We start from the raw sequence: 27,507 nt of genomic DNA, 5'->3' as shown, positions 1-27,507 counted from the left end.
TGGATGATCACAAGCAATCAAACCAAGCTGAACTGCTTGATTTTTTGCACCAGAAGTGGCATAAATTTATCTAAAAGCAGTGTGTAAGACTGGTGGAGGAGAACATGCCAAGATGCATGAAAACTGTGATTAAAAACCAGAGTTATTCCAACAAACATTGATTCCTGAACTCTTAAAACTTGAACTTGTCTTCTTTGCATTTCTTTGAGGTCTGGAAGCTCTGTATCTTTTTGTTATTTCAGACTTTTCTCATTTTCTGCCAATAAATGCTGTAAATGACAATATTTTTATTTGTAATTTGGAAGAAATGTTGTCTGTTGTTCATTGAATAAAACAGCAATGTTCATTTTACTCAAACATTTACCTATAAATAGCAAAATCAGAGAAACTGATTCAGAAACTGAAGTGGTCTCCTATTTTTTTTTTCCAGAGCTGTATGTTCAGCCACACTACACAAGGTGTTAGGGATTGATTTGAGGAACATAATTCAGTTCATACATAATTCAGTGTTCTTAGTTTCTTGGATCTCAAAGCTGATTCAGCATACAGGACTTTAGTTGCGGAAATAAATTGGCACTTTCAGAGAATTTGAATACTCTGTGTTGGATTGGGTTGGAGCTGTTTTAAGAGCAGCACTTTGGGGAAGAACAGCATATTAGGTAAATGGTCATAATTGTTTGGCTTATTTGTTTGTCTTTAAATGTTTATGTCTCTATAAGGTCAAATCTGCACCTTGAATCCAATTTCTGTTCTTGAACTTAATCATTGGTACATGGTCAGTCTATTGCTCAAACCCTGCTTTCACTTAGCAGAGATTTTGAAATAGTGACTCTTTAGCTGTTACTGGTTCAGCTGGTTTCATTTTCAGACAGTTCTTGTCCCTAACTTGTGTTTTCAATGTTTGGTTGGTATCCAACTCTGTCCTCGCACCAAACTCTTGTTTTTGCTTTCAGGTCTGATGAATGGGTCCTAAAGGGGATATCAGGCTACATATATGGCCTCTACCTGAAGAAGACTTTTGGTGTCAATGAGTATCGCCACTGGATTAAAGAGGTAATGAAAGGAAGAAAGTCCAGAGTTTCTTTTAGAATTGTAACAAATTAGCGGCTTTATTTTTTATGCCCTTTTTTGATTATTGTAAATTTTTTGCTTGTGCTGTCCTGCAGGAACTGGACAGAATAGTGGATTATGAGCTGAAGATGGGTGGTGTCCTGCTGCACCCCACTTTCACAGGAGGAAAAGAAAAAGAGAAGTAAAATTTGTCCTGATTAAAACTAACCACACAAGAAATAAAATAACTGAAAAAATAGGAATGTACCTAGCAAATATTTTTTTCTGTTAGTGAATAATCTGAAAATGTATAAATTCATTTTTGTGTGTGTGTGTGTACTCAATTAGTCATAATAGTAAAAATATGTAATTCTATTCATATATTATTAAAGATTAAAGAAGACGTTTGTCTTTTGCAGTACATGAGGTGGAATGAAATTGTAATCTCACGATCTAGTTCCACCCAAAAGACCAATTGTTATGTAGATAAAATAAAATAAAATAAAATAAGAATAAAATATAACATACAAAAAAGTTCATATGAGGCTTGGGACACAGTTTTTTTTTTTTATTGGGTGCGGCCATTTTTGCGGGGCATATTATTCAAATTGTTGAATGATTTATGTATTTCATGACATTGATTACAGTATTGAGTCTAAAACTTTTTCACAGTTGTTAAAAAGTGAATATGAGTTGTTCTCTTTGTTTTATTCTCATTTAGAGTTCCTCTGACAGCCCTTAACTTGTTTGCTATGTATCACATGCATGCTGTAGTGGATTTTTCAAAGCTGCTTAGAAATTGTACTCATTTACTCATTTGTACTTGGCCTGTCAGTGGCTTGGCAGATAGCCCTTCAACCAGAAAAAAGGGATTGAAGAAATATGGTCTTCTTTTTATTTATGCAGCCCGACTCCCCACTTGCATTTCTCCATCAAACACCCCCACACGCTGTCCTGGGAGTACTACAAAATGTTCCAGTGCAAGGCCCACCTGGTCATGAGATTGATTGAGAACCGGATCAGCATGGAGTTTATGCTGCAGGTAACGGAACCATACATTATCAGAGGTCTTTCTGTTTAGGTTATTTTATTTACTTTGTGTTTGTTATTACAATTCAGGCAAATAAACAGTGTTGGGCACGTTACTTTGAAAAAGTAATTAGTTATAGTTACTCGTTACTTCTCCAAAAAAGTAACTGAGTTACTAACGGAGTTACTCCACTATAAAAGTAATTAGTTACCAGTAAAAGTAACTATATCGTTACTTTTTATTATTCGCCCGTCAAAAAAAGGAAATCAATTATGCATTTACTATTATTATTAGAAAAATAACAAACGAAAATAAACCCAAAATGTTGACAAAAATATAATCTAACGAATTTCAAAAAAACAAAACGAAATTCTCCACACAACCAAAGAAAAATACTAAAACTTGTAATACTGAAAAAAACGGAAAAACGCGTCTGGGGATGAAATTAAACAAACCAAGCGACACTCAAAAGAAATATGTATATATAAAACAAAATAATGGACAAAAACAACAATCTAATGACGTTAAAATGGTATTAATATAACAGCTTCACCAAAAGAGAATAGAGCTTAGATCGTGCCCAAAAAATCCGACCCGACCCAGCCGGAGCCCGTGCACGTTCTGCCCAAGCCCGAACCAACCCGAACCATAAACTGTCATTATGAGCCCGACCCGATCCGTCCCATAAACTGTCTGTTTTCGGGCTGATTGAATGAGCGAAATATAATCAGAATTATGTTAATTAACACTATAACATAAAAGCATAGAACTATTATTTAATTTAAATGATTTTTAAGACCAGCTACACACAGCGCTGCAAGTCAAACGCTGAGGCGTTCACGTGCGCCCAGAGCTACGTGATTACATTTTTCATTTTTATTATAGTTTAATTTGATTTTGTTTTTATTTTTTCTGTTCAGTAAGTTTTTAGGGTGGGCTTGCTAGTTTTTATTAGTTTTCACAAATATCATCAGAGAGATCAATCTAAGAAACGTGAGAGAGAGAGAGAGAGAGAGAGATTTGCCTGTTCTGGTATAAACTACTCACAGGTAAATGTTCTCACACACTGTATCTCCTGTTTCTCTTTCATCTGCCTGGCGCTTATATTGTAATCCCATACATAGTTCTGCAGTTTCTCAGTGTTTTTTTTTGTCATATTTTGCGGCTAGCGCGAGCGCTTTACACAAGAACTAACGGACCACGAGGTGCCGCACGCTCGGCACAACACCGCCCGCTGTACAACTCCGCTGTACAACAGCGCTTATAAATAATTTAAACATGAAAATGAGGGTATTCTATCAGTAATTTCAGTTCGTTTTAGTTAGTTTTATAAACACAAAATACAGTTCGAGATAGTTATGTTTTTCCTTTTAATTACCGTTTTTATTAGATTCAGTTAACACAAATGTTTTTTCACTTTCAGTTTTCGCTATTTCGTTCGCTTTAGTGAACTATAATAATTGGTTACTTAGCAACATTGTGATTATCACACCAGAGCTTTATATAAAATAAAAATAGGAGCCCGATTTCGGGTCGGTCCTCGGGTCAGGTCGGGTTTGGGCAGAGAGTCTAAGCTCTAAAAGAGAAAGCAGCAGCACCACAAAAACCGGAGCAGCTAAAAAGAGCTTAACGTCCTTAATTCGGAACTTGGCCTGTCCACGGCAATCAATTGATTAGAGCAGCAAATCGTCACAATTGTGCCTCGCTTCACTGCCAAACCACTTAAACCTACAGGCACAGCGGCCAGAAGTTCAAGTTCACCGGAAAGAGGAGGGGTTAACCAGGGCAAAGCGAAGTAAAAAAAAAAAAAAAAAATTAATAGAGCAGCTAAAGTAACGTGCAGTAACGGGGTGTCGGAAATGGTAACGGCGTTATAGTTACAGTCAGAGTAATTAGTTAGATTACTCGTTACTGAAAAAAAGTAACGGCGTTACTCCCAACACTGCAAATAAAGTATGTGAAGATGAGAATAGAGGACATAGAAGTTTTTTTCACATAACCAGTAGTCCACACCAAGCAGTTTAGCAAGTGCTGTGTTGAATCTGCCTTCAGATAATCCTGACATGAATTATTTAAAGGTTCCCACTGAATTGATTGCTTTCTAACGTGTGCTGCAACTAATTAATATTTTTATAATTAAATAATCTGTCAATTATTTAATCAGTAGTTATCTCCTCTGTTTCCTTCAGGTCTGTCCCTTTGCTTTTTTCCTTTATAACCAAATATATAGGGTTAGAGTGATATCTGGTTGCCGTGACCTGCTGTCTAGTTTTTCTATTACTACAAAACTATAGAAATAAATTGAATGTGGTATGTGATATGGTGCTAGTATATATATTTTTTATGAAGTTTGTTTTTTAATCGCTTCCTTAGAGAGGACACTAAACTGCATTTTGCTGTTTTAAAATTGTTCTTTTCATAGTTGTTTCAGCGATAATAAGCTATTCTATTCTATTGTATTCTATTGTAATATCCTTTAAAGTTCTGGAAAGATCTAATATTTGGTTAGAAAATAAAACACTCTAAAATGCACTTAAAATCCTTTAATTTTCCCAAAAATTGTCAATGCGCCTTATAATCTGGTGCACTTTATGTATGAATTTTACCAGTCAGGTTGTTAGGAGCAGTAAAGCCACTTTGCTGAAGTACAGCATAATACAGGAGTTTCAGTTTAGTTCTCCAGCACCGAGACTCGAGACTGGAGCATTATTAGCATTAGCCTCTATCGCGCTAGCTCTTTTGCCGTTCAGAGGTATTATCGGCCTGTAGCCTGCTGCTAACCTCGGCTAGCACTACTTGAGCAGCATTATCATTAGCTGCTAATCATGCTAAGCACTAGCTCTTTCGCCATTCAGAGGTGAGTATTGTCGGTATGTAGCCTGTGTGTTTACTGTGTTAAACCAAGCTATGTGGGACAAACCGCTAGCTAGTATCTCAAATAATTTGATTAACAACTAGATTGCAGTTCCTGCAGAAACTGCGAGTGTGATTGCAGTGCTGGCAGGGGTACCCAAACTTTTGTTTTGTCTTTTGAACGAAGTCGATATCTCGAAAACTGCGGCACTAGTTAACCGGACAAAACACAGGTGGAATAATAATAAGAAGAAGAAGAAGAAGAAGAAGAAGAAGACTTAAGAAGAACAATACTGTGATTGCATACTGCAATCACACTAATAATAATAAGAATAAGACTTAAGAAGAACAATACTGTGATTGCATACTGCAATCACACTAATTAGTGCCTTACAGTGCAAAAAATATGGTAAGCTATTTTTTTTGGGCACTTTTGATGACAAAGACCGACCTGAGTGTGAACTAAGTGAGTGAGCAGCCCTTACACCTGCAATGTGTTTCTGTCTCCAGCACTTTGTGTAGTGTGTTGCAGTTACAAATGAACAATTAAATAAATTTCAAGTTTACCAAATAATTGAGATGGTCAGTTATTTCAACTAATCATTGCAGCTCTACTTTGAATATTGTTAAGCTGGTAACTTATTTTCTCAGGTGTTTAATAAGCTGCTAAGCCTGGCCAACACAGCCTCATCACAGAAGTACCAGTCGCACATGTGGAGCCAGATGCTGTTGTCCACCTCCGGCTTTCTCAAGTCTATCTCCAATGTGTCAGGGAAGGACATTGGTCCTTTGATCAAGCAGTGGGTGTATCCTTTCTGAGTGTGTCCTATTGCAACTTCTTGAAGGCCTTTTAAAGTTTGGTTGTCTGTTTATTTTATTTGGTCACAGCTGTGGTATTTTAAGAAGTGTAAAGCAAAATCTTTTTAAATTTCGAAAGGTTTTTCTAAAGGTTTTACATTCTTTTGTTGCTTTCCTTAATGCCTGTCTCAGAGACCAGAGTGGTGTGGTGAAGTTCTTTGGCAGCTTTGCTTTTAACAGGAAAAGAAACGTGCTGGAGCTGGAGATCCGCCAGGACTACACCTCCTCTGGCACCCAGAAATATGTGGTGAGTCAGAATCCGTCTCTGTGGGTGGGTGGACAGGAGTATTATTTTGTAAGGTAGCTGTGGGAATTTGATTTAGTAAGAAGAGAATTTAATGCGTATATGGAGGTTCTTGGGTGGTCCTGAAACTCCAACTGTGACATGAGAATGATGTTGTATGTAATTGGCCTGTGTTTTGTGTGTTTTTGTGTAGGGCCCTATTAAAGTGACTGTTCAGGAGCTGGATGGATCCTTTAACCATACTCTGCAGATTGAGGAGAACAGTCTGAAGCATGATATACCCTGCCACTCCAAAAGCAGGAGGTATAACTTTTAACATCTGTACCATTTAATGCTTTTAAGGATGAGCTGTTTTCAATTATTTTATCAAAGTCCGGCATCAGTTTTTTCAAACTGCTGCTGGTGCAGTAGCATCACAGTGCGCTCGGAGGAAAGCACAGAGACTCTGATTTGATGCATCAGCTCACAGACGCCTTGTGCTGAGTGACATCACCCTTTGAAGTGATGTGGGGAAAGAGTGTCATCTACCCACCCAGAGAGAGCAAGGCCAGTTGTGCTCTCATGGCTCTGGCTGATGGCATCCGTGAGTGCTTTTCAAATTAATTAATGTTTTTCTCTTTATAGGAATAAGAAGAAAAAAATCCCACTGATGAATGGCGAAGAAATCGACATGGACCTGTCAGCCATGGAGTAAGACATTAATGATTAAGAATATTTACACACTTGAATGAGTTTTAAAAAAATAACCTAAATATTGAACATAAATGCAATATAAACAGTTTATTCTCATTCACGTTAACAGACTCTGTGGAAAACACTCATTTTTCAAAACAGATCACTTTTTTATGAGATCAGATCATTTTCAGATCAACAAACTTTGCTTTTCATTGACACACTATAACAAGTCCTCTTTAGACAAGGCAAGACATCAAGACTACCATATGATGGGTGCCTTTAAACACATTAGTGAACACAAACATACCATGAGCACACATGGCCATAGCAGTGAACAGCCATTACCACGGTGCCCTGTGATGCCCAGACAGTGGCCCACAACCTTCTTGTAGATGGTCTGGTACTCTTACTGATGAGTCACCAATGTTTGGTACTGTTTAGTTTTATTAACTGTTGTTTATTTTAAATAGAAAAAAGTGTGTCAGGGAATCGCTTTACCCCATGTGGGTAGAAATTAACAACATTTAAGTCTATATGAGAGCCTGGGAGTTGATAGTCTTTGTTAGACAACACACTAAACAAACTACTATCCGTCAAAGATAACCTTAGTAAATATAAAAAGCACTTTTTAAATGACAATTTCATTTATTAGGGGAAAAAAGCTATCCAAACCAATCTAGCCCATGAATTACCTGTGATTAATTACACTTTTTGAAAAGCAACATGAAGCAGCTAAAAGATCTTAAAAAGCAACACATCTGAAGAATTGGCCTAAAGAAATTCAAAAACAGATGGGGAAACAAAGTTATTGACATCTATCAGTCTGGAAAAGGTTACAAAGTCATTTCTAAAGTTCACAAATGGAGAAAAAGGGAGAAAACATAAAACATTTGTTAACCTTCCTAGAAATGGCTGGCCAACTAAATTTTTTTCCAAAAAGGCATAGACCACTCATCCAAGAGGTCCCAAACAATCCCAGAACAAAACATAATCAAAAAACAAAATGGTGGTATTCTGACAAGTCCACCCCTAAATTGCTTTAAAAATAACAAAATTATTGTTTTGGAGTGGCCTAGTCAAAGTCGGATTAAGATGCTGTGGATGATCTTACACAGGTAGTTCATGCTCAAAAATGAATGTGTCTGAATTAAACAATTCTATGAAGAAAAGTGGACCGAAATTCCTCCACAGAGATGTGAAAGACTTGTTGCCAGTTATCAGTAAAGCTTGATTGCAGTCGTTGGTGCCAAGGGTGACACAACCAAGTTATAAGGTTTAGGGCGCAAACACTTTTACACAGGTCTAGATTGGTTTGGATAGATAAATAAATAATTAAATAAATAAGCATATTTTTTGCTACCTATAGTTTAATTTAGATTTATATAATGATAAAATATGTGGAAAATATTGTTTCAATTTTTACATTTAGGTTGTATATGGTAAATAAAAGTTAGTATCAGTTTACTCTATGTTTTAAATGAAAGGTCTAAAAGATAAGCTATAAGGTATTAAGAGTTTTTATTTCCCATTTTGCTAAACTCTGGACTATTGATACTGCTAAACAATATAAATGATACTGTATAAAGAAATCTTGGGGCTTTAGTAATGTCATACTGTGCTAAACTCCTTTCTGTGTGGGCCGGCAGCTCGGACTCTCCTCTGCTCTGGATTCGGATCGATCCAGACATGGCCATTCTGCGGAAGGTGGAGTTTGAGCAGGCTGACTTCATGTGGCAGTACCAGCTGCGCTACGAGCGGGATGTGGTGGCTCAGGAAGAGGCGATTTCAGCTCTGGAGAAATTCCCCACCGCCGCCTCTCGCCTGGCCCTTACCGACATCCTGGAGCAAGACCAGTGCTTCTACAAAGTGCGCATGCAGGCCTGCTTCTGCCTGGCCAAGGTAAAGGGAAGGCATTCTTTAAAGTTAATTTCCACAACTTCCACAGTAAAGGGTTGAGTTAAGAGAACAAACTTGTGATGTAATAGAAAAGGCAGTTATACTGCAGGGTGCCTCATGATTTTGTCATTAATAGGAACACACAGGCAGTGTGTTTGTTAATAGGCTTAATTAAGGATCGTCATGAACTCACATTATGACTCATATTGACTGTTATGGGATTTGATCTCTTGGCCTCTGTGATTTCGGTGTACAAAGAGGCCGAGTCATATGACTGGGCTCAGGAACACACACAAGCTAATGTGTGCAAGTCCTCAGCTTGTGATTAGTAGCACATTGTACTCAAAACAACCCAAACAAACCCACTATACTACAATTCTTGAGTCTTCTTGAGTAAAATGATTAGACTCATGTATATTTGTCTCCTCACCATATAGAAAGCTCACACTGATTGCCAGGTTGAGGCATGCAAGATGAGTTCCAGAACTTTTGCAGTAATAATGTGTTACATAGCTATATTGAGTAAATACTATATTGTGTCAAACTTTATTGTGTCAGTTTCTTCTTTGTGAACTTTTAGCAGTTAATATTTAAGTTAGAATGCTGTTACAGAATGGTGTTATCCAGCATTAGTGTGAATCACTTAAAATACATTTTAAATACTCACTGCTTAGATAACCCAGCTGCACACTCAAATGTTAAAATCCCTACTGGCAGTTGTGATAGATTGTCTAGTTAAATTTAGCTAACCTAAACTGAAGCTAAGAGCTTAGTGCTGTTCAGGATAAAATTTTCCTGCTTGGCATCCATCTTGTAGCTAGTCCTTCTTTGCTCCTAATCTGTCTTTAGCCCTATCTGAACCGGATTCGTTTCTCAGGGGGACATCTGTGAAAAACCTTGCACACTACTACACGCAATTGAAAAAACAGGAGGACCAGTGAGTTTTTTTTTTTAGCTTTCTCGATCACGTGACATCGCGTTCAGTAGCTCCTCCATTTCCACTCGCTGTTGTGTTTACGTGGATCTCTGTGGAATCGCATACCCAAAGTTAAATTATGCTGTGTGTCAGTGGAGAAATAGATATTTTATTAAATGAGAGGTGATGAAATCAGAGATGAGAGTCCGGACGAGACTAAAATTACTGGAGGACCGCGGAGTTCAGCGTAAAACAGTAGGTAATTCAGTCTGTAATTTTCTCAGAGGACGTCTGAGAAAAACACAGACGTTGTCGTTCCGGACGGTAATAAAATCACAAGAGGACCCCCATAAAAGAGAAAATTACCCCAGCACCCTCTGAGAAACTAATCTCATCCGTATAGAGCTTTTATCTGTCAAATACATTCAGAATATTAATTGGTGGGATCAGAGGCTAAATCAGATTTCTGCTCCGTAATGTTTGGCATGACTGTCAAGAGATGTTAGTGCTTAAATTTAGCATTTTTTCTTAGTCTGACTATAATCTGACTATACATCCTGAGAAAATGAAATTGAATATGATTGAAAAGTTACTTTATTTCAGTAATTTAGTTCAAAATGTAAAACTCATATATGGAGAGTCATGTCATCTGCTGGTGTTGGTCCACTGTGTTTAAGTGATCTAGTCAAAAGTCAGTGCACTGTTTTCCCTGAAAATATTACAGGACTTCATGCTTCCCTCTGCTGACTGGATTTCATTTTCCAGCAGGACTTGGCACACAGCTCACACTGCCAAAAGTATCAATTAGTCTTATATAATATTATAATTTTCTGAGAGATACCTTTTTTGGGTTTTTATTGGCCATAATCAACAATAAAAGAAATGAACTTTTAAAATAGATCACTCTGTGTGTAATACATCTATATAATAGGAGTTTCACATTTTCAACTTAATTACTGAAATAAAGTAACTTTTCAATTATATATTTTTTTTACATGCACTAGTATGAATACAATATAAAGAAGCTGTTTTGTCGTAGATTGCCAATGCCATGATGAGCACCTGGACAGGACCCCCTGCAATGAAGTCGCTCTTCACACGCATGTTCTGCTGCAAAAGCTGCCCAAACATTGTCAAGACCAACAACTTCATGAACTTCCAGAGCTATTTCCTGCAGAAGGTACGGTCAATGCACACATCAGTGTTAGCACATTTCCTGACTTGTCTGTTTAGGACAATGTCTGTTTTTTTTGTTGCCTGTTTCTTGTCAGTCTTGTAAGCTGAGATATTTTATTTGTGGGCATCATTAATCATCAAAGGCATTTCATGATTATGTTTTATGTTTTTTTTTTAGACCATGCCAGTGGCCATGGCTTTGCTCAGGGATGTGCACAACCTTTGCCCCAAAGAGGTGCTGAACTTCATTCTGGACCTGATCAAGTACAATGACAACAGGAAAAATAAGGTAAAACCTGATTAAACACATCTTAATCATATTCATTTTTCATAATCTTATTGTCTTGCATCAGAATGAAACGATAAGCATTGATTTTATTAAGTTTCACAGTTCCCTGTGAATTATGGCATTGATTTAACAGTGTTGCTGTCGTCTCATTGTGCGGTGATGTTAGCAAGTTAAAAAAAAATGTAACTGCTTAGTTTTAGCTTTGTCCCTACCTTGATGCTGATCTCAGTTGTCAATAATACCATATTCTTTAAAAAATATCATCAAAAATTACCGTTTTTGTTTCACTTGTAGTTTTGGCTGGATGTTTTAATGGGGGGCTGTAAATATTATAACAAGTCAAGACTATCAGTTCTAGAGCACCTTCACATACATTTACTTTGGCAGATGTTCAAGGATAGAATTCAGAAGCAGGATGATGTAATTCTTTTTTTATCTCATTCTTCAGTTTTCAGACAATTACTATCGTGCTGAGCTGATTGATGCCCTGACCAACTCGCTGACCCCCGCAATAAGCATCAACAATGAGGTTCGCACCATAGACAGCCTGAACCCCGACGTGCGGCTTATCCTGGAAGAGATCACTCGCTTCCTCAACATGGAGAAGCTGCTGCCCAGCTACAGGAACACCATCACAGTCAGGTAGAGATTGGCGTTTGTATATGAACAGCAGGTTCATACCTTCTACGCAGTGCTGGGTGAGAAAACTAATTCAATGGGGAAGTTAAAACCGCTACGCATTTTTAATATACCGCCATACCACTGTGTAGAACAGCACCGCTAAAGAAGGACACTGGCAGAGCTCGCTAGCTAACGCTAATGGTAGCTCAGCTCTGTGGAGTCAAACGCTCGTCTAGAGCTGTCCTGCCTGGAGAAAAATGAAAACAGCTCTTTATCTGAGGACCTCCTGCAGTTGTATCTCACTGTACAAGTGTTTGTCCAAGTAAAATACAAAAACAACAGCAAACAGCAATTATTCACTTAGTAAAGCGACGAATGGTATTGAGCAATCAATTCACAGCTTCGAGTAAAGTTTCTCTCTGTGCAAAAAAGTTTCAAAAGCAGTAACTTTAGCCCTTTTAAATATATTAATACTGTGTCATCAGAGACAATTTTAATGCACAGTAGTGCTGGGCTTTATGCCGGTTCATCAGTCAAATGCTCGTCTAGTGCTGTCCTGCCTGGAGAGAAATGAGAACAGCTCCTGCTGCTGTTTCTACTGTACGGGTGTTTTTGAGTTAAATAAAAAAGTAACTATAGCCCTTTTAAATATATTAAAGGAGAACTCTGGTGTAAAAAGGACTTTTGGTGTAGTAAAACATGATAAAAAGTACTTACCTTTGATGAATAGCACACCTATGTTCTCCCACAGCGTTCCGAGATTCAGACATTTTAACAGTTTGTCCAAATACCCTTCAGACTGGGTGACACGGGGCATAATTTGTAAAAAAAAAAAAAGTACTTTTTTTTATCATGTTTTACTACACTAAAAGTTCATTTTACACCAGAGGTCTTCTTCTGTAGCTTGAAGGATGCTTGAAGGATGATTTGAATGTATTTGTTAACTGGAGAAAGAACAGAATTGTGTCTGATTTTAATACTCTAATGGCTTCAATATTAATAATATTTTAAATTGATAGTAAACTTGTGTCTTACTTGTACAATAGAAAATTTAAGAAATATTTTTTAAATAAACATTAAGTATTTTAGGTCTGTTTAAAGTGTTTAAGGAATTATTATAACTATTTAGGAAAATATTTAATTATTAATATTTAATAATTTTAATATTTAAAATATTAAAGGAAGCCGTGTTAAAGTTATTGACATATCTTTTTTCAGGTCTATTGTTTACGTTCTTCATCTGTTTTTCTGTTAATGAAGTCTGATTTCTTTATATATTGTGTTATTTTGTGGGACAAAGTAAACCCAGTACTAATCGATGCCTTAATGTAAGACTTCTGCACATCCACATTTTAGAGCTGAGTTAATGCTGTAGCACAACATTGTTCAAGCACAAAGCCTGAAGCTGCTCTTTCTTTCACAATTTTCGTAACAAGGGGATCCGTGTGGTCCACTGTCACTATGATCTGAGGATTGCTGGTTTTAATCCTAGATCATGCTGTTTTTCATCATCAGCTGGAGCCCTGAAAAGCATAATTGGGTTGGAGTTCATATGAATATGGGTTAGAAAATGGGACATATAACCCTTTATTTCTTCATGTTATTAAAAATTGTATCAGACCCCAATGTAAACACTTACTGATCGTCAAACACTATGGATTTGTTTCTTGTTTATGTATAAAAAGTTGAAAGTTGACGGGCAGACAAGAAAGGCAATGGCAAATTTGTCCTTGAAAGGCACAAGTATGTATTTAGCCAAATAACAATCGAGGCGTAAATGCATCACCACGTGGACCGGCCGTGGTGTTTTAGTTTTTAAGTGGTACATAACCTTGCACCTGGCCTTTGCACCTGATCAGTCTATCTGCAGTTATGTCATTTTGGCTGTGCATCAACAACACTGGTGCACTGGTATAAGATGAACTTTTATTTGTTTGGTTGTTTTTTGTCCTGTTTTCCAAAGGCTTTTTTTAAAGCTCTTTGGGTTCTGTCACCAAGAATGTATGTCTGAGAATGTGTGGGTTACAGCAAAGCAAAATAAATTACCAGGTTCTAGTTCATCTAGCTGTGTTCTCTAGTGGTGTTCTCACTCACGTGTCAAGTGGAGGCAAACAAACTGTAGTTTGTAGTTTGACCATAGATGACCCTGAATGCCCAGTAGATTATATTTACTTTGCAAGGTCGAATTGCTTTTTGTGTACACACAAGTTACAAGATTTTTACATAAGCGTGTGTTCTGTACAAATTAACTCAAATAATTTCGCTGAGAATTTCTAGGCCTGAATATGAACATTCATAATGTGGTTTTTAAACTGTCAGGTGTAATAAATACAAAGATCAATATTCTGCAAGCTTGTGTTTGCTGATTGGGGTTCTGCCCAACTACCCCCGAGGATCATTCTGGCTTCCAGTAAGAAGCATGGAGGTTGTCAGCAAAGCAAATTAAATAGTTTGTTTTGTATCATCCTTCTAAACGTGTTTGGGAATATTTGGTTTCTGCACAATGATAGATGAGGGTTGTCTTCAGAGATTTAGATTGGAGTATAAATACGTTCCAGTATCCTTTAGGAGTCACAGATCAGGATAATTTGTTTTGGAACAGCAAAAAAAGAAAAAAAAAACAGCTCTCCACTGTTACACCATGTTCTGTTTATTACCTTTTTCCCTATAGAGTGAAACCAATTGCCTATTGTGTGATGTTAGTGGTTTTTGCTAGTTAATTTCTGCGTTGTTTTACAGGGTTCTGCAGGTCCTTAAAATGTCTTAAATTAAAATCCGGGTAAATAAGATCTTAAATTGTCTTAAATTTACTGTAAATTTACTGTAGATATTACATTTTCAGACGTTGCTTTTAATGTCAGTGGGAAAGCGCATGTTAACTTTAGCGACGAGTTAGCTAACATTACAGAAAAAGAGAACTAAGGTTAACAGAAAGCTGGCTAACGTTAGCGGTGAGCTAACATACTAAAGTTAGCAGCGAGTTATCTAGCTACATTACTGGGATAGGTTAGCAGAGAGCTAGCTAACATAGTAACATTACCGGCAAGCTAACTAACATGCTAAAATATTAAAATTAGCGGTGAGTTATCTATGTTACCGGCGAGAGAACTAAAGTTAGTAGAGAGCTATCTAACATAGTAACTTAAGCGTTATCTAGTGGTGTTCACTCACGTGTCAGTTATTTAGCTACATTTCTGGGGATAGGTTAGTGGAGAGCTAGGTAACATAGTAACATTACTGGCAAGCTAGCTAACATGCTAGCTTAATAACATTAGCAACAAGTTAGCTACGTTACTGGCCAGAAAACTAAGGTTAGCGGAGAGCTATCTAACATAGTAACTTAAGCGGCGAGTTATCTAGCTACATTACTGGGGATAGGTTAGCGGAGAGCTAGCTAACATAATAACATTATTGGTGAGCTAGATAACGTAGTAATGTTAGCGTTGAGTTAGCTACGTTAAGTTTTGATTTCCAATACAACAAATATTCTACCAAAGAAATTATGACTACATTTTTGGGTCTTAAAATATATTTATTATTGAGGTCTAAAAAAGGTCTTAAAAGCATTAAATTTGACTTTTATAATGGTGCAAGAACCCTGTTTTAATACTCACTATCCTAAACAGATGGCTGTCCTGTCAACATGTCTCAGGGTTGTGGTCTTAAAGGTTGCAGCAAAACAATAAACAAGTTTATAAAGGTTTGGAGAGGGAGTTTTCTTACACAGTAGAAACCTCTATCTGCTCTGATGGAGAGCAGATGAGCTGAAGAATGCGACTGGTTAAAAAAAAATCAATATCTGTTAAAAAAAAAAAAGTTGCCACCAAAAAAAGGTCACACACAATAATATTTCGTTGGACCTTATTAGCTTTGATTGCGGCACACATTCGCTGTGGCATTGTTTCAATAAGCTTCTGCAATGTCAAAGGATTTATCCAGTGTTGCATTCATTTTCACCAAGATCTTGCAGCATTGATGATGGTAGAGTCTGACCACTGCACAAAGCAGCACTTCTCCAGCACATCCCAATGATTCTCAATGAGGTTATGATCTGGACTCTGTGGTGAACTCTCTCAATCCATGTGTGTAAATGATGATCTCATGCTCCCTGAATCACTCTTTCACAATTCCAGCCCCATCAATCCTGACATTGTCATCTTGGAATCTGCCCGTGCCATCAGGAAAGAAAAAAATCCATTGATGGAATAACCTGGTCTATATTCAGTATATTCAGGTAGTCAGCTAACCTCATTTTTTCAGCACATACTGTTGCTGAACCTAGACCTGACCAACTGCAGCATCAACCTCATATCATTTGCTTACTTAAATCCACGTGACAACTTTTTTTTTGGCCAGGCAGTCTACATCTAATTACTATTAATTGATTACTATTATTATTGGATAATATTAAGCTAAAAAAAAAACAAGTTCCTGTCTCTAGAGCACCAAAATTTACTGTATTTTTTTGCAGAAAGTGCAATATTGTGTATACTCTCTTAAAATAAAGGTGTTGTAAAAATATTATTTGGGCAATGCTGTATAAGGACTACATTTGAATTCTATTAAGAACCATTTTTTCAATAGAGATTTCTAAGTGTGATTAATCTTTGCTTGATTACAGATACATTAGATAAACACCTTTATTTCAGGCCTCTTCCAGATTCTTTGTGGAACCGAAAGTAGCTCTTTTGTGGCATTGCTCAAAATCATTTGTATACTCTCTTATTTTAAAAGTGTATATTTAGGTAGTCCAGTTTGCTGCAAATGTTTTCTTTAGTTTTTTCTGCTCTAATCATTTTAATAACTTTACTGTCCTCTGTTTTGCAGCTGTCTGAGGGCTATCCGGATGCTACAGAGGAACGGCCATATTCCCAGTGACCCCAGCCTGTTTAAATCTTATGCAGAGTATGGCCATTTTGTGGATGTGAGGGTCGCAGCGCTGGATGCTGTGGTGGACTATACACGAGGTATCTTATTGTGCACCCTCAGCTGTTGTTCTCAAATTGCCATTCTCACAGCCAAGTTTAAACATCACTCTAGCTCAAAGGGTTTAATAAATTAGGTTTTAAAGTTTAACTTGAAGTTATCACAGTTAAAGCAGATCTGATGGTTACGTCACTACTGATGATAGTTTAAGTAGCTAATATAATGTTTATGAGCACATATAAAGTTCAGCTGTAAACACAGCACATTTTCATTCAGCAGCAGTGTAACATGACCACACACCACTCTCCTATTCATTGGCAAGGCAGTAAATCCTCGAAAGAGAGTGAGAGGTTGGGCCTCTAAGGCAAATTTGAGAAGACATAAAGTTTAACGCAAGTACGTAAGTGTGTTCATTTTATGGAGCCACTGACAAATTGCCAGTTAGGTTTAATGTGGAAAATGGTGCTGAAATGCCAAAAGTGTTGCTTATTTAGATCAGCGTTGGATGTAGCGGACAAGGTTGTTCCTTACTGCTGAGTTTAGCCACTTAAGGGCAGATTTTAACTTTGTTCTGATACATTTATCGGTACCACTTTAAAATAAGACTACCTTTATAAAGGGTTTATGAATGGTTTACAATTAGTTTATTAATGGTTACTAATTAGGTTGTAAATGCCTTAAAAATCATTAATAATCAGTTATAACACATACGTAAAAAGGGCAGCAATGGCCTGTTGTTTGCCAAATAAGGAACCCACAGCCATCTATACTGTTGCCCTTTTTACGTATGGGTTATAACTGATTATTAATGATTTTTAGGGCATTTACAGCCTAATTATTAATCATTAATAAACTAATTGTAAACCATTTATAAACCCTTTATAAAGGTAGTCTTATTTTAAAGTGGTACCCATTTATCTTCATCTTGTAAACATGTATCAAGAGATGAGTTAGCTTACCCTATCTGAGAAGTGCTAATGTGAAGTTTGTTAATCATACTCTGCCCCGCAGAGAAGTGGGGCTGACATGAATGAGGACATTGTGGACCTCTACAGCCTAATGGTGTGTGTGTGTGTGTTTTTTTTATTGACTTGCTTACTGTTTATTGACAGTTGAGAGGAGCGCCGATGAGTTTCAGTGGCTGCTGGATATGGTCCAGAATGACCCAATACACTACGTCAGGTCAGCGATGTTTTTTCATTGTTTAGTTTTTGTTAAATGTGTATACATGTTTTCTTATTTTTGTTTCTAGATGTACATTCAATCAAAATGTAGACTTTTAGTAATAATAGTTAATAAACAGTAATTTCCGGACTCAGAAGACTAAGACACTTACACTATGGCTTGAGTATTGAGTATCAAGTTTAAATCCTGGGTCATGCTGCTGCTTCTCCATCAGCAGCCGGAATCTGAGAGAGCACAAGTTTACTTGTAAGTAGGTTGGTTTGTCAGCTTAGTTTTTGCTGCCATGTTTCAGGCAGATATGTAAATGATTACAGGTGTGGTATGATTAGACCCTGGGTTTTGCAACAAGAGGGTGTAAAATGCTACTTTTTGGTAGTGTACCTCTTGGCAAGAGATTGTTTGATGCTGGGCATGCATCGCATTTTTTTTTTTTTTTTGCCGATAATATCTTGATATTAAACAATGCAGGGCGTGATGTCACCAACCCTGCCCCCACCCGCACACTGTATCACGACAGACCCGACCCGACGAGCAGGATATTGCACAACACCGCCCACTGTAAAACTGCTCGAGTGGAAACAGCGTTTATGAATAAATTAACAAACATGAAAACGAAGGGCATTCTATATGTAATTTCAGTTCGTTTTAGTTCGTTTTATAAACACACAGTGCAGTTCCAGTTAGTTACCGTTTTTTTTCTATTTTCTTTTAATTACCGTTTCTATTAGTTTCAGACTCAGTCATGCGGTTGCCTGGTGTTTACGCCTGCATTGCTTTTGTCCAGTAAGAATCTGCATTGAGAATCATGTGATAGTTGTGATGGCAGACCGTGTAATTTTTTTTTGTTTCTTTTTTTTTATTATTGTTTCCTTCTAGACATAAAATTCTTAGTCTGCTGGCCAAGAATCCACCTTTCACCAGAGCAGCTGAATCTTCCCTGTGCAATGAGGCTCTAGTAGACCAATTGTGGAAGCTGATGAATTCAGGTAGGTCTTTTAAAGGTGTCATTCCATTGTTTTTCATTCATTTTAAAAGGTCTAGTTGTGGTCTCTAGTATAAATGAATGCCTTTTTTTTTTTTGTAAAAAAGAAAAAAAAAAGTGCTCAGGTGATCCAGTATAATACTGCTTTAGTCCGGTGGATAGGGGGGGCGAATCTCTCAGTGTCTGGCGATTCTATTCGATTCCGATTTTTGGGGTCACGATTCGATTCAGAAACTATTTTCGATTCTGGAACGATTTTTCAGTTCAAATGGCCTATAAATTTTGTTTAAATTATGTGAGAAGATAAAAAGATGAAAGGACAATTTAAACAAATAGAACATTTATGTAAAACAATAAACTTAGGTTCCTTACTGTATTAAATATTTTTGCAACATTTTGACAGTGCCAAAATAATGAATGGCTAATTTTTAGCATGGTTAACTAAAGCTTTTTAACTGTACCGCGGAGCTTTTTAACTGTACTGCAGCGCTCACCTACTGTCGCGTGGAGCTCATACTGTCCTGCAGAGCTTTTTAACAGCTAAAGAGCTCCACAGGACAGTTACAGAGTTCTGCGGTACAGTCAAAAAGCTCTGTGCGACAGTAGCTTCACCCAAAAAAATAGATTTTTTGAAAATGCGATTCGAGCTCGAATCGATTTTTTTCCTGCACCCCTTCCGGTAGATGAGTGGGCGCAGAAGAATGATTGAATTTCGGCTCTTGCTCATGAATATTCATATATGCAATTAGATCGCCTCTGGCAGTGAACAACGAAAAGTTTGAAAATAAAGGCAATTTTTACACTTTGTAATGTTATATGTTATTTTACAACATGTGTAATGCCCTGCTAAGTGCCACTGACCTAGTCTTGGAGTCTCTGTTAAATGTAAAATCCACCAGAGATCCTATGTAAACTTATGTAAACATGGCTTCTGCTCTGCCTGCGGGCGGTCGCGAGCCAAGGTAGGCGGGGCCATGAATGCTAATTCATGGGTTGATGTAGACTGCTTTACCTGATCGACTCGTTTTTCTCAATATTTTGTTTTACTAATGGAGGTTGAGGAACAGTTTCATTATGTAGCATGCATATACAACTATTTTATTTCACAAAGAACAAGAAAAAGTGAATTTTAGCAGAAGGACACCTTTAATAATGAAATTAAATGAAGTTCTTGTAGTAGTCCTAATGATGTTCTTGTAGTACACGTGCACCTCAATTCCTGTTTCTTTTTGCAGTGCTCGCAGAAGTTTGGCAGTCATAGACTTTGTGTACTCATGTGTTCTGTCATCAGTACCATAATGTTGGCATTTGTTGAACATATTGATCCATGAAAGCCTGAGCACAGTTTGATTTTTGGAGATTTCCCAACACATTTACTCTGTGGGGAGTTTTATTTCCACACTACACAAAGCAGCTGTCACCCCAGATGTCCAATCCTTTCGAACAATCTGGGTTGTACATGTAGATACATCTGTACAAGTAGGCCTCAAGACATGGAAAATCTCATAAAAATGATCTTTCACTGTGATTTAATAAAAAACAGGCAGTGCTTCATAACCTGCTTTTGATGACTGGCTGTACTTCTTACAAATTCAGACGACTGTGTTCTTTCACAACTTTTGGCAGTGTTTTAAAGTTTTCTGCTTTCTTTATAATAAGCTTTTCTGTGTAACAACTTGCTCCTGTATTTTAAGTGTTTTCACCCACTCTTGGCAGTTGAGACAAGACTTCTGTGTTCACACCTTGGTTTGTGGCAGATGTATATTAAATATTAATGGATTGTGCTGTTCCCACCTGCAGACTTCTGTCAATTTGTACATTTATAGTACTTGGTAGATGCTTTGATAGACCAGAGGTCATGCAACAGGTACTGGGATTGTATGCAGTGACGTTTGCCATGTCAAATGGAAGCTTAAAAAAAAGATGCACTGACAATTCTAGCCAGATACCACCAGTCACAATCATTACAACCCAATGCACTGTTCGCTGTAGTTGGTAAAGGCTTTTTATTATCTATTTCTAGTACCCATGACACAGTGGATTGAGGATTGGAACTCTAGACTAACTGTGAATGTGTGTGAATGTTTGTCTTTATGCTTGTCTACCTTTACATCTCCCAGGTACGTCTCATGACTGGCGGCTGCGTTGTGGTGCTGTGAACCTGTACCACACTCTGTTTGGGCTCACCAGGCCCTCATGTCTGCCTCTTCCTGAGCTGGGGTTGGTGCTTAACCTGAAGGAGAAAAAGGCCGTCCTCAATCCCACCATCAAAACCGAGCAGGGTCCTGGAGGTCCAGAGCTGGCACCCAACATAATGTTCACTACTAAGGTAAGCTCATAGTAAATCCTGTCACTTTTAATTTAGAATTAGTGGGTTTTGTAGAATAGTGGCCTTGGACTGAAGAGTGTAAACAAATCCTTCCTTTAGTAAAAACCTAGTGTGATGTGCTTTCATTTAAACACTTGGAGTTATACTAGCTCAATTTCCCTTAATGATTTTTTGACTGGAAAGAGTAAGGTCTAGGGGTGGGCGATATGGCTCTAAAATAATATGATATTTTATGGTATTTTTGTGATAAAGATACTTTTTTTGCGTTAAAGAAATTAGTTTTTAAGAATACACTAATGTAGCAAAATGAAAATAAACTTTTATTATTGCATACGATATGATATGGCACACTATTAACTGAGATTAAAAAAATAAGAATTTTGTCGGATTTGTGAATCAATAATCCAGAATATCATGATATTAATAATTCACTCCAGATATCATGGAAAATGAGAACAGTGTGAATTTTTCCTTTGCTAAAAACAGCAAAAAAGTAGTACCCTTATGTGATAATTAGAGGTGGGTGATATAGCTTATTTACTAAGCACATTGAGTAAAGCATGCACAGTACACAAGTGAGCCACTGAATTAAATAAAATAATAATAAAATTAAAAAGCCAAAACGCCATTTAGCCGCATTCACATCCACCAAATGTAATAAACCAGTAAAACAGTTTTATGAACTGTGTTTATTAGTGAAGTTGTATTTGTCTTCTAGACAAAGGTAATGTCTGGACAATACAATGTCTCAAATATGTCACACACCCCTAGTAGATTATAGCTGCGTTCCAAAGTGTATGCAGCAGTAGCGGTAGACTGGGTCCTTGATAGGACTGTCCTATGAAGACTCTTTCTTGGTTGTATGCGAAGGATCCTTCACTTTGCAACAGCCTTAAATGACATACTGGCCCATGTACTGGCATATGAGCTAGCTTGGATGCAGCCTACACTTTGGAACCTGCTTGAACCACATATGAGGTAAAGTATTATAATATTATGACCTTAAATGACTGACTTGTCTCTGATTGGCCAATTCAAGCAGGAGGAGGACTGTATTGTCATGGAACCATTGATGGGAGGCATGGCTTTAGCTCCACAGGGTCTGAAGAGGAAAGCGGAGACTCCTCTGGGTTCACCTCCTGAACCTGGGCAGGTTCTACAGGAGGAGCCTCCTATGATTAAGGCAGCTATCAAGGGCAGGGTGAGTATAACACTTGCTTGGACACCTCTCTGTGTCTTTAAATGATAGCAGTTATATAAATATAGTAAATATATATTTTTATATTGCTTAGTTCGTTCATGCTGTAATTCTTGTTTTCCTCTACAGTTTCCAACCCAGGATGAAGAAGATATCGATATGGAAACAGTTCATGACAGTCAGGCCTTTATCTATCATCACCTTAACATGCTGGACAGGCCTTCCACACCAGGCAAGTCAGAAATTAACGTCATATCAAGGTTTTGTTTAATGTGTAGAATAGAGCATTAGATGGACTGTAGGATTGTTGCGGAAAAATAATATTAAACATGATTTACGGATATATCCCTCTGATATACAGCATTACTTCTGGCAGTGTCTTGTGCATAGTGCAGTGTGATAAATCATATTTTATTGTTATTGTGAAATAGGTTTTAACAGTAAACACATTGAAAGAGCTCTGATAACTACAGTTTAGTCCAATAATATTTGGACACTGTCATGTTCTTAATGTTTTGGGCTTCATGGCATAACATTAGATTTAAAATGAAAAAAAGAGATTTGATTACATTGTACACTTTTAGGTGTAATTCAAGGGGTTAAACTAAATATTGTACGAAGTGTTTAGGAATTACAACCATTTTTCCACAAAGCCTTCCCATTTCAGGTTCTCAAAAGTAGTTGGACAAATTATCTTAAAAGCTATTCCATAATCATCATCAGTTAAGCAGATGACAGGTCTAGACCTGATTTCAGGTGTGGCATTTACATTTGGAAGCAGTTGCTGTGAACCCACAACAAGCAGGCAAAGGTCCTCACAATAGAACAGAAAGGAAACCATCAGAGATATAATGGACATGTTCAGCATGGCTCAATCAACAGTTTGGTACATTCTGGTTAAAAAAAATGCAGTGGTGATCTCAGGAATTTAAAAAGTCCTGGACCTCCACGGAAGACAACAGTGATGGATGATCACAAAATCATTTTCATGGGGACGAAAAAACTGTTGACAACATCAAACCAAGTGAAGAACACTCTCCAGTAAAGGTGTAGGTTTAGGTGTATCAGTATTGAAGTCTATCATAAAGGAAATATTTCATAAGAACAAATACATAGAATTCACCACAAATTTCACTAATACCACTAATAGACAGGCCAGATTACACTTTACCAAAAAACACCTAAAGAAGCCAAACCAGTTTTGGAACAGTGTTCTGTGGACAAGTGAAACTAAGATCAACTTGTACCAGAATGATGGAAAGAAGAAAGTATGTAAAAGGCTTGGGACCGCTCAGCACACGGTAAAACATGGTGGTGGTATAGGTGTGCATTGCTTCTAATGGCACTGGGTCACTGGGTGTTAAATATGTTAAGGTAGACATAAGCAGAAGGATGAATTCTATAGCAACCCAGGAGATTTCTTTTTAAGGTAAAGAAGTAGAATATTCTGCAGTGGCCGAATCAATAACCAGATTTAAACCTGATCAAACAGCATTTCACTCGCTTAAGAGAAAAGTAAAGCTAGAAAGACGCACAAACCAGCAACAACTTAAGACAGCTGCAGTAAATGCCTGTCAAAGCGCCATAAAGGAGGAAACGCAGAGTTTGGTGATTTTTATGGGTTGCAGACTTCAAGCAATCTTCGGTTTTCAACAAAGTATTAAAAAAAATAACATTTTCTTTATGGTAAAGTTCATTTGTCCTGTTACTTTTGAGCCTGTTAAATGAGAAGACTTTGAGGAACAATGGTTATAATTTCTAAACGCTTCATATGTTTGTTTTTTTTATTTATTAATCCTGAATGTCTACATTTTAATTGCATTATTTTAATATCTATGGACCCAACTGTTAATAGATCACAAAGTAGCAACAGACATTTTTATTACTCACCTTCATCCTGTCTTTCGGATACCTGTAGTTCTGATAACAGTCTTCAGAGTGCACTAAAAATTGATTGATTGATTGATTGTGTCAAAATATCGCATAAAATATTGTAGATCATAAAAATGGCTTTAAATGTTGTGATATTCAGCTATGGGAAAAATTAAGAGACCATTTCAGTTTCTGAATGAGTTTCTTTGATTTTGCTCTTTATAGGTATATGTTTGGGTAAAATGAACATTGTTGATTATTCTGTAACTATGGACATTTTCCAAATTCCAAAAATGAAAAATGCCTGAAATAACAAAAAAGATGCAGAGCTTAAATAATGCAAAGAAAACAAGTTCATATTCATAAAGTTAGTTTTTAAGTTTAGTGTTTAGAAATCAATGTTTGGTGAAATAACCCAGGTTTTTAATCACAGTTTTCATGCATCTTGGCATGTTCTCCTCCACCAGTCTTACACACTGCTTTTGAAAAACTTTATGCCACTCCTGATGCAAAAATTCAAGCACTTTTGCTTAGTTTAATGGAAGTGATCATCCATCTTCCTCTTGAATATATTCCAGGTTTTTAGTTTGGTAAAATCAAAGAAACACATCATCTTTTTTTCCAGAGCTGTATATAAATATTTTTATATCACAGTCACCCTGCCCTAATCCTGTGTCAACATTAAAATTATAATTAACCCAGACTAAGCAACAAATGGCAAATACCATAGCATGCTGCCAACAATCTTTATTTATTATTCTAAATGAAGCTGTTAAATTGGGTCAGTGTTTGTTTAGAATTTGGCATGGCTTTGACTCTTCTGCCTCTCCCCATGTCTGGGCACACCTTTAACCCAATGACCTTTCTCTTGTAGGGAGAGAACCTCCCATCATGGAACAGGCCTTGATGTCCATGCCAGCCACTCCTGTCCCGTTATTCAGCAAAGAGTCCACTTCATCCTCCAAGCATGGTGGAGAGCACCACCACCATCATCACCACCACCATCACCATGAGCACAAGAAGAAGAAGAAGAAGCACAAGCATAAACACAAACACAAGCACAAGCATGACAGCAAAGACAAGGACAAAGACAAAGAGCGCGACTCCCATGCCTTCAGCAACAGCCCGGCCAGTGGGCGCTCCATGCGTTCCCCCTCTCTGTCTGACTGAGGGCCAAAGCAAGATCATTTAGGGACTTCATTTTGACATCATTCATTATATTTGTAAAAAAGAATGTTAGCATAGAACGTATACATATTTTTTTATGTAAAACCAACGTCAGTTTTCTGCTCTTTATGACCACCCAGGGTTCATCAGTGCATTGCAATGTCCTCTACCGAGTAAGCTAACAAAAGGCCCAGTTTTTTCAGCCAGTGATTCCTCCATGCACAGTCTCCCTCTCACCTTCACTTTCACTAATGAGAGAAAAACTCACAGTTTCTTCTTCAGTGTCGTCACTGACCACACAGACTCTCCACACTCACGTAACCACACACACTGACAAACACACACATACACACACCTCTTGCCACAAGGACCACAGAGACCGTCTTCCTCGATAAATGACAGCATTCTGCGGAGTTCTTTACAAGGGAACTTTTCACTCTGCAGACGCTTCAGTCCAGTTCATTAGCTGCTGGAAATTGCAGACAGCAGAAAACTGTAAACGTAACTCAGTAATGAAAAACATCATTCATTTTCTGGTTAAGCCACCCCGACCTTAACCTGAGTTCACACTAGGAACAGTTAATATGGGTCTATATGAAGTTACATGTTCATCATACTTGACTCTTGTGTTATAGACTTCACAAGCCATGTTTTAAAAATGTTTCTTTATAATAACTTCACTGTAGCGAGTTTTTACATTTTCCTGTTCAATAGTTATTTTTGGCAACTTTTTTATCTACTGTGTTCAGTTCTGGTTAATAAAAAACATGTATTTACTGGTTGGTGTTAATGTTTTTTTGCTTACTGAATATAAGGATTTTTGTCAGAGGATTTTATCATGAATCTCCAGAAATAAAGCAACTCATTGCTGATGCTAAAGGAAATTCTGAGTAATCTTCTACTTAATTGTTGTGCTTAAGCATGAGTAAACTCAAAAAAACACAATACATACACTCCTATATATACAAACATCAGCAAATGAGAGGGTTGTTCAATAAAAAACACTTTTGTGCCAATAAATTACACTTTTTCTGTTCCAAATCTTGTTTATGAGCACCAAGATGTTTAAAATTCTATTTTGAAGTCTAAATAGCTGCCTTAACTGATGACAATCGTGAGCAGTGACCTTCTAAACACTGACACACCCACTGGCGGCAGTGGTGATGTAAGAGATAGAACACTTTCTGATTGGCCTTACAGTACCATGCCCTGCCAAAATGCACATGTTGTCTACCTACTGATGTTCATTTCTTAAGAAATGGAAATTAAATATTTTATAACTTTTATTACTCAGGTATTTTTGAAACAGTAATAAAGTAAGCACTGTATTTCTTACTATGCAGTATTTTGTGCTGTAGCCCAAACAAGTCACATAACTTTTTTGCAGTGCAGTGCGTTAAATCGTGCAGATATTTTATGCCAGCCGCTTCACAGACCAGAATCTTCAAGGAATCCTTCAGCATCTGTGCCATAATGAGCTAAGGCTACTTTACAATTTTTCACAATTATTTGCACACATTTCCTGAAAACATGCCTCACACTCTCAAAACTCTACACACAAATTAAACAATACACCCACAATTGGCGTAATTGGGGAGGGGGACTACTCTCAGGGATTATGTCACACGCAGCGCAGTGCCCTAGTGCCTGTAAATTTAATGGTCCAATGGAGGTCAATTATAAACCTGTGGTACGTTTCCCAAAAGCGTAGTTGCTAACTACGTTAGCAACTTACATAGTCTGGACGATGCAGCTGCGACGCAGGTGTTTCCCAAAAGCGTGGTTGGAACTATGGAGGTAACCACGTTAGTAACTTGCATAGTGCAAACCTTAGTTAAGCTACTCAGGTGTTTCCCAGAACCGTAGTTCCAGCGAATATTCGCAACTACCGTGGTTCAGCTGCGTCGTTCCAACTACAGCTCTAGACCTGTCGTTAGGAGCTTAGTTCCTGGTGATTAGTGCAGACGATGGACGGTAGGACTCAGAAAGCTGATAAATCACATTAATATTGCTGCACGAGGATTTAAGATGTCAAGTGTACCTATTTTTAAATGTTTGTGTTAATTACATTAATTGAGCCACTTCACTTTTACCCATGTGCGCCCAGGTAAAATAATAAAATTCAGTCCTTTTTTTAATGTATGTCTTTAACATTTAGCTTTATTTGGCAAACATGAATTCAGTGTAGTGAAAAGAGTGCACTGAAGTGCTCTTTAGCTAAAATGTATTTTACAGTCTTG

General features: G+C 37.4%; 1 protein-coding gene across 1 annotated transcript in view; it reads left to right on the top strand.

Annotated features, from left to right (window-relative positions):
* The window catches only part of taf2 (TAF2 RNA polymerase II, TATA box binding protein (TBP)-associated factor), a gene marked incomplete at its 5' end in the record, with an annotated part of 34,231 nt that extends 8,188 nt beyond the window's left edge, over nucleotides 1–26,043 (top strand). Inside the window, 18 exons of the mRNA XM_049480521.1 lie at nucleotides 954–1,053; nucleotides 1,167–1,252; nucleotides 1,957–2,092; nucleotides 5,585–5,739; nucleotides 5,924–6,038; nucleotides 6,229–6,338; nucleotides 6,660–6,725; nucleotides 8,357–8,609; nucleotides 10,562–10,702; nucleotides 10,877–10,987; nucleotides 11,436–11,629; nucleotides 16,436–16,575; nucleotides 17,647–17,716; nucleotides 18,596–18,705; nucleotides 20,822–21,030; nucleotides 22,070–22,231; nucleotides 22,358–22,464; nucleotides 24,979–26,043. Coding sequence (XP_049336478.1) covers nucleotides 954–1,053; nucleotides 1,167–1,252; nucleotides 1,957–2,092; nucleotides 5,585–5,739; nucleotides 5,924–6,038; nucleotides 6,229–6,338; nucleotides 6,660–6,725; nucleotides 8,357–8,609; nucleotides 10,562–10,702; nucleotides 10,877–10,987; nucleotides 11,436–11,629; nucleotides 16,436–16,575; nucleotides 17,647–17,716; nucleotides 18,596–18,705; nucleotides 20,822–21,030; nucleotides 22,070–22,231; nucleotides 22,358–22,464; nucleotides 24,979–25,270 — 2,557 coding nt within the window. The remainder of the gene's footprint in view (nucleotides 1–953; nucleotides 1,054–1,166; nucleotides 1,253–1,956; nucleotides 2,093–5,584; nucleotides 5,740–5,923; nucleotides 6,039–6,228; nucleotides 6,339–6,659; nucleotides 6,726–8,356; nucleotides 8,610–10,561; nucleotides 10,703–10,876; nucleotides 10,988–11,435; nucleotides 11,630–16,435; nucleotides 16,576–17,646; nucleotides 17,717–18,595; nucleotides 18,706–20,821; nucleotides 21,031–22,069; nucleotides 22,232–22,357; nucleotides 22,465–24,978) is intronic.
* Nucleotides 26,044–27,507: the final 1,464 nt, after the last annotated feature.

This window comes from Astyanax mexicanus, chromosome 6 (assembly GCF_023375975.1).
Source record: "Astyanax mexicanus isolate ESR-SI-001 chromosome 6, AstMex3_surface, whole genome shotgun sequence".
NCBI lineage: Eukaryota > Metazoa > Chordata > Actinopteri > Characiformes > Acestrorhamphidae > Astyanax > Astyanax mexicanus.
The sequence above is the reverse complement of the archived record's forward strand: the minus strand, read 5'-3'. Positions and strand labels throughout refer to the sequence as shown.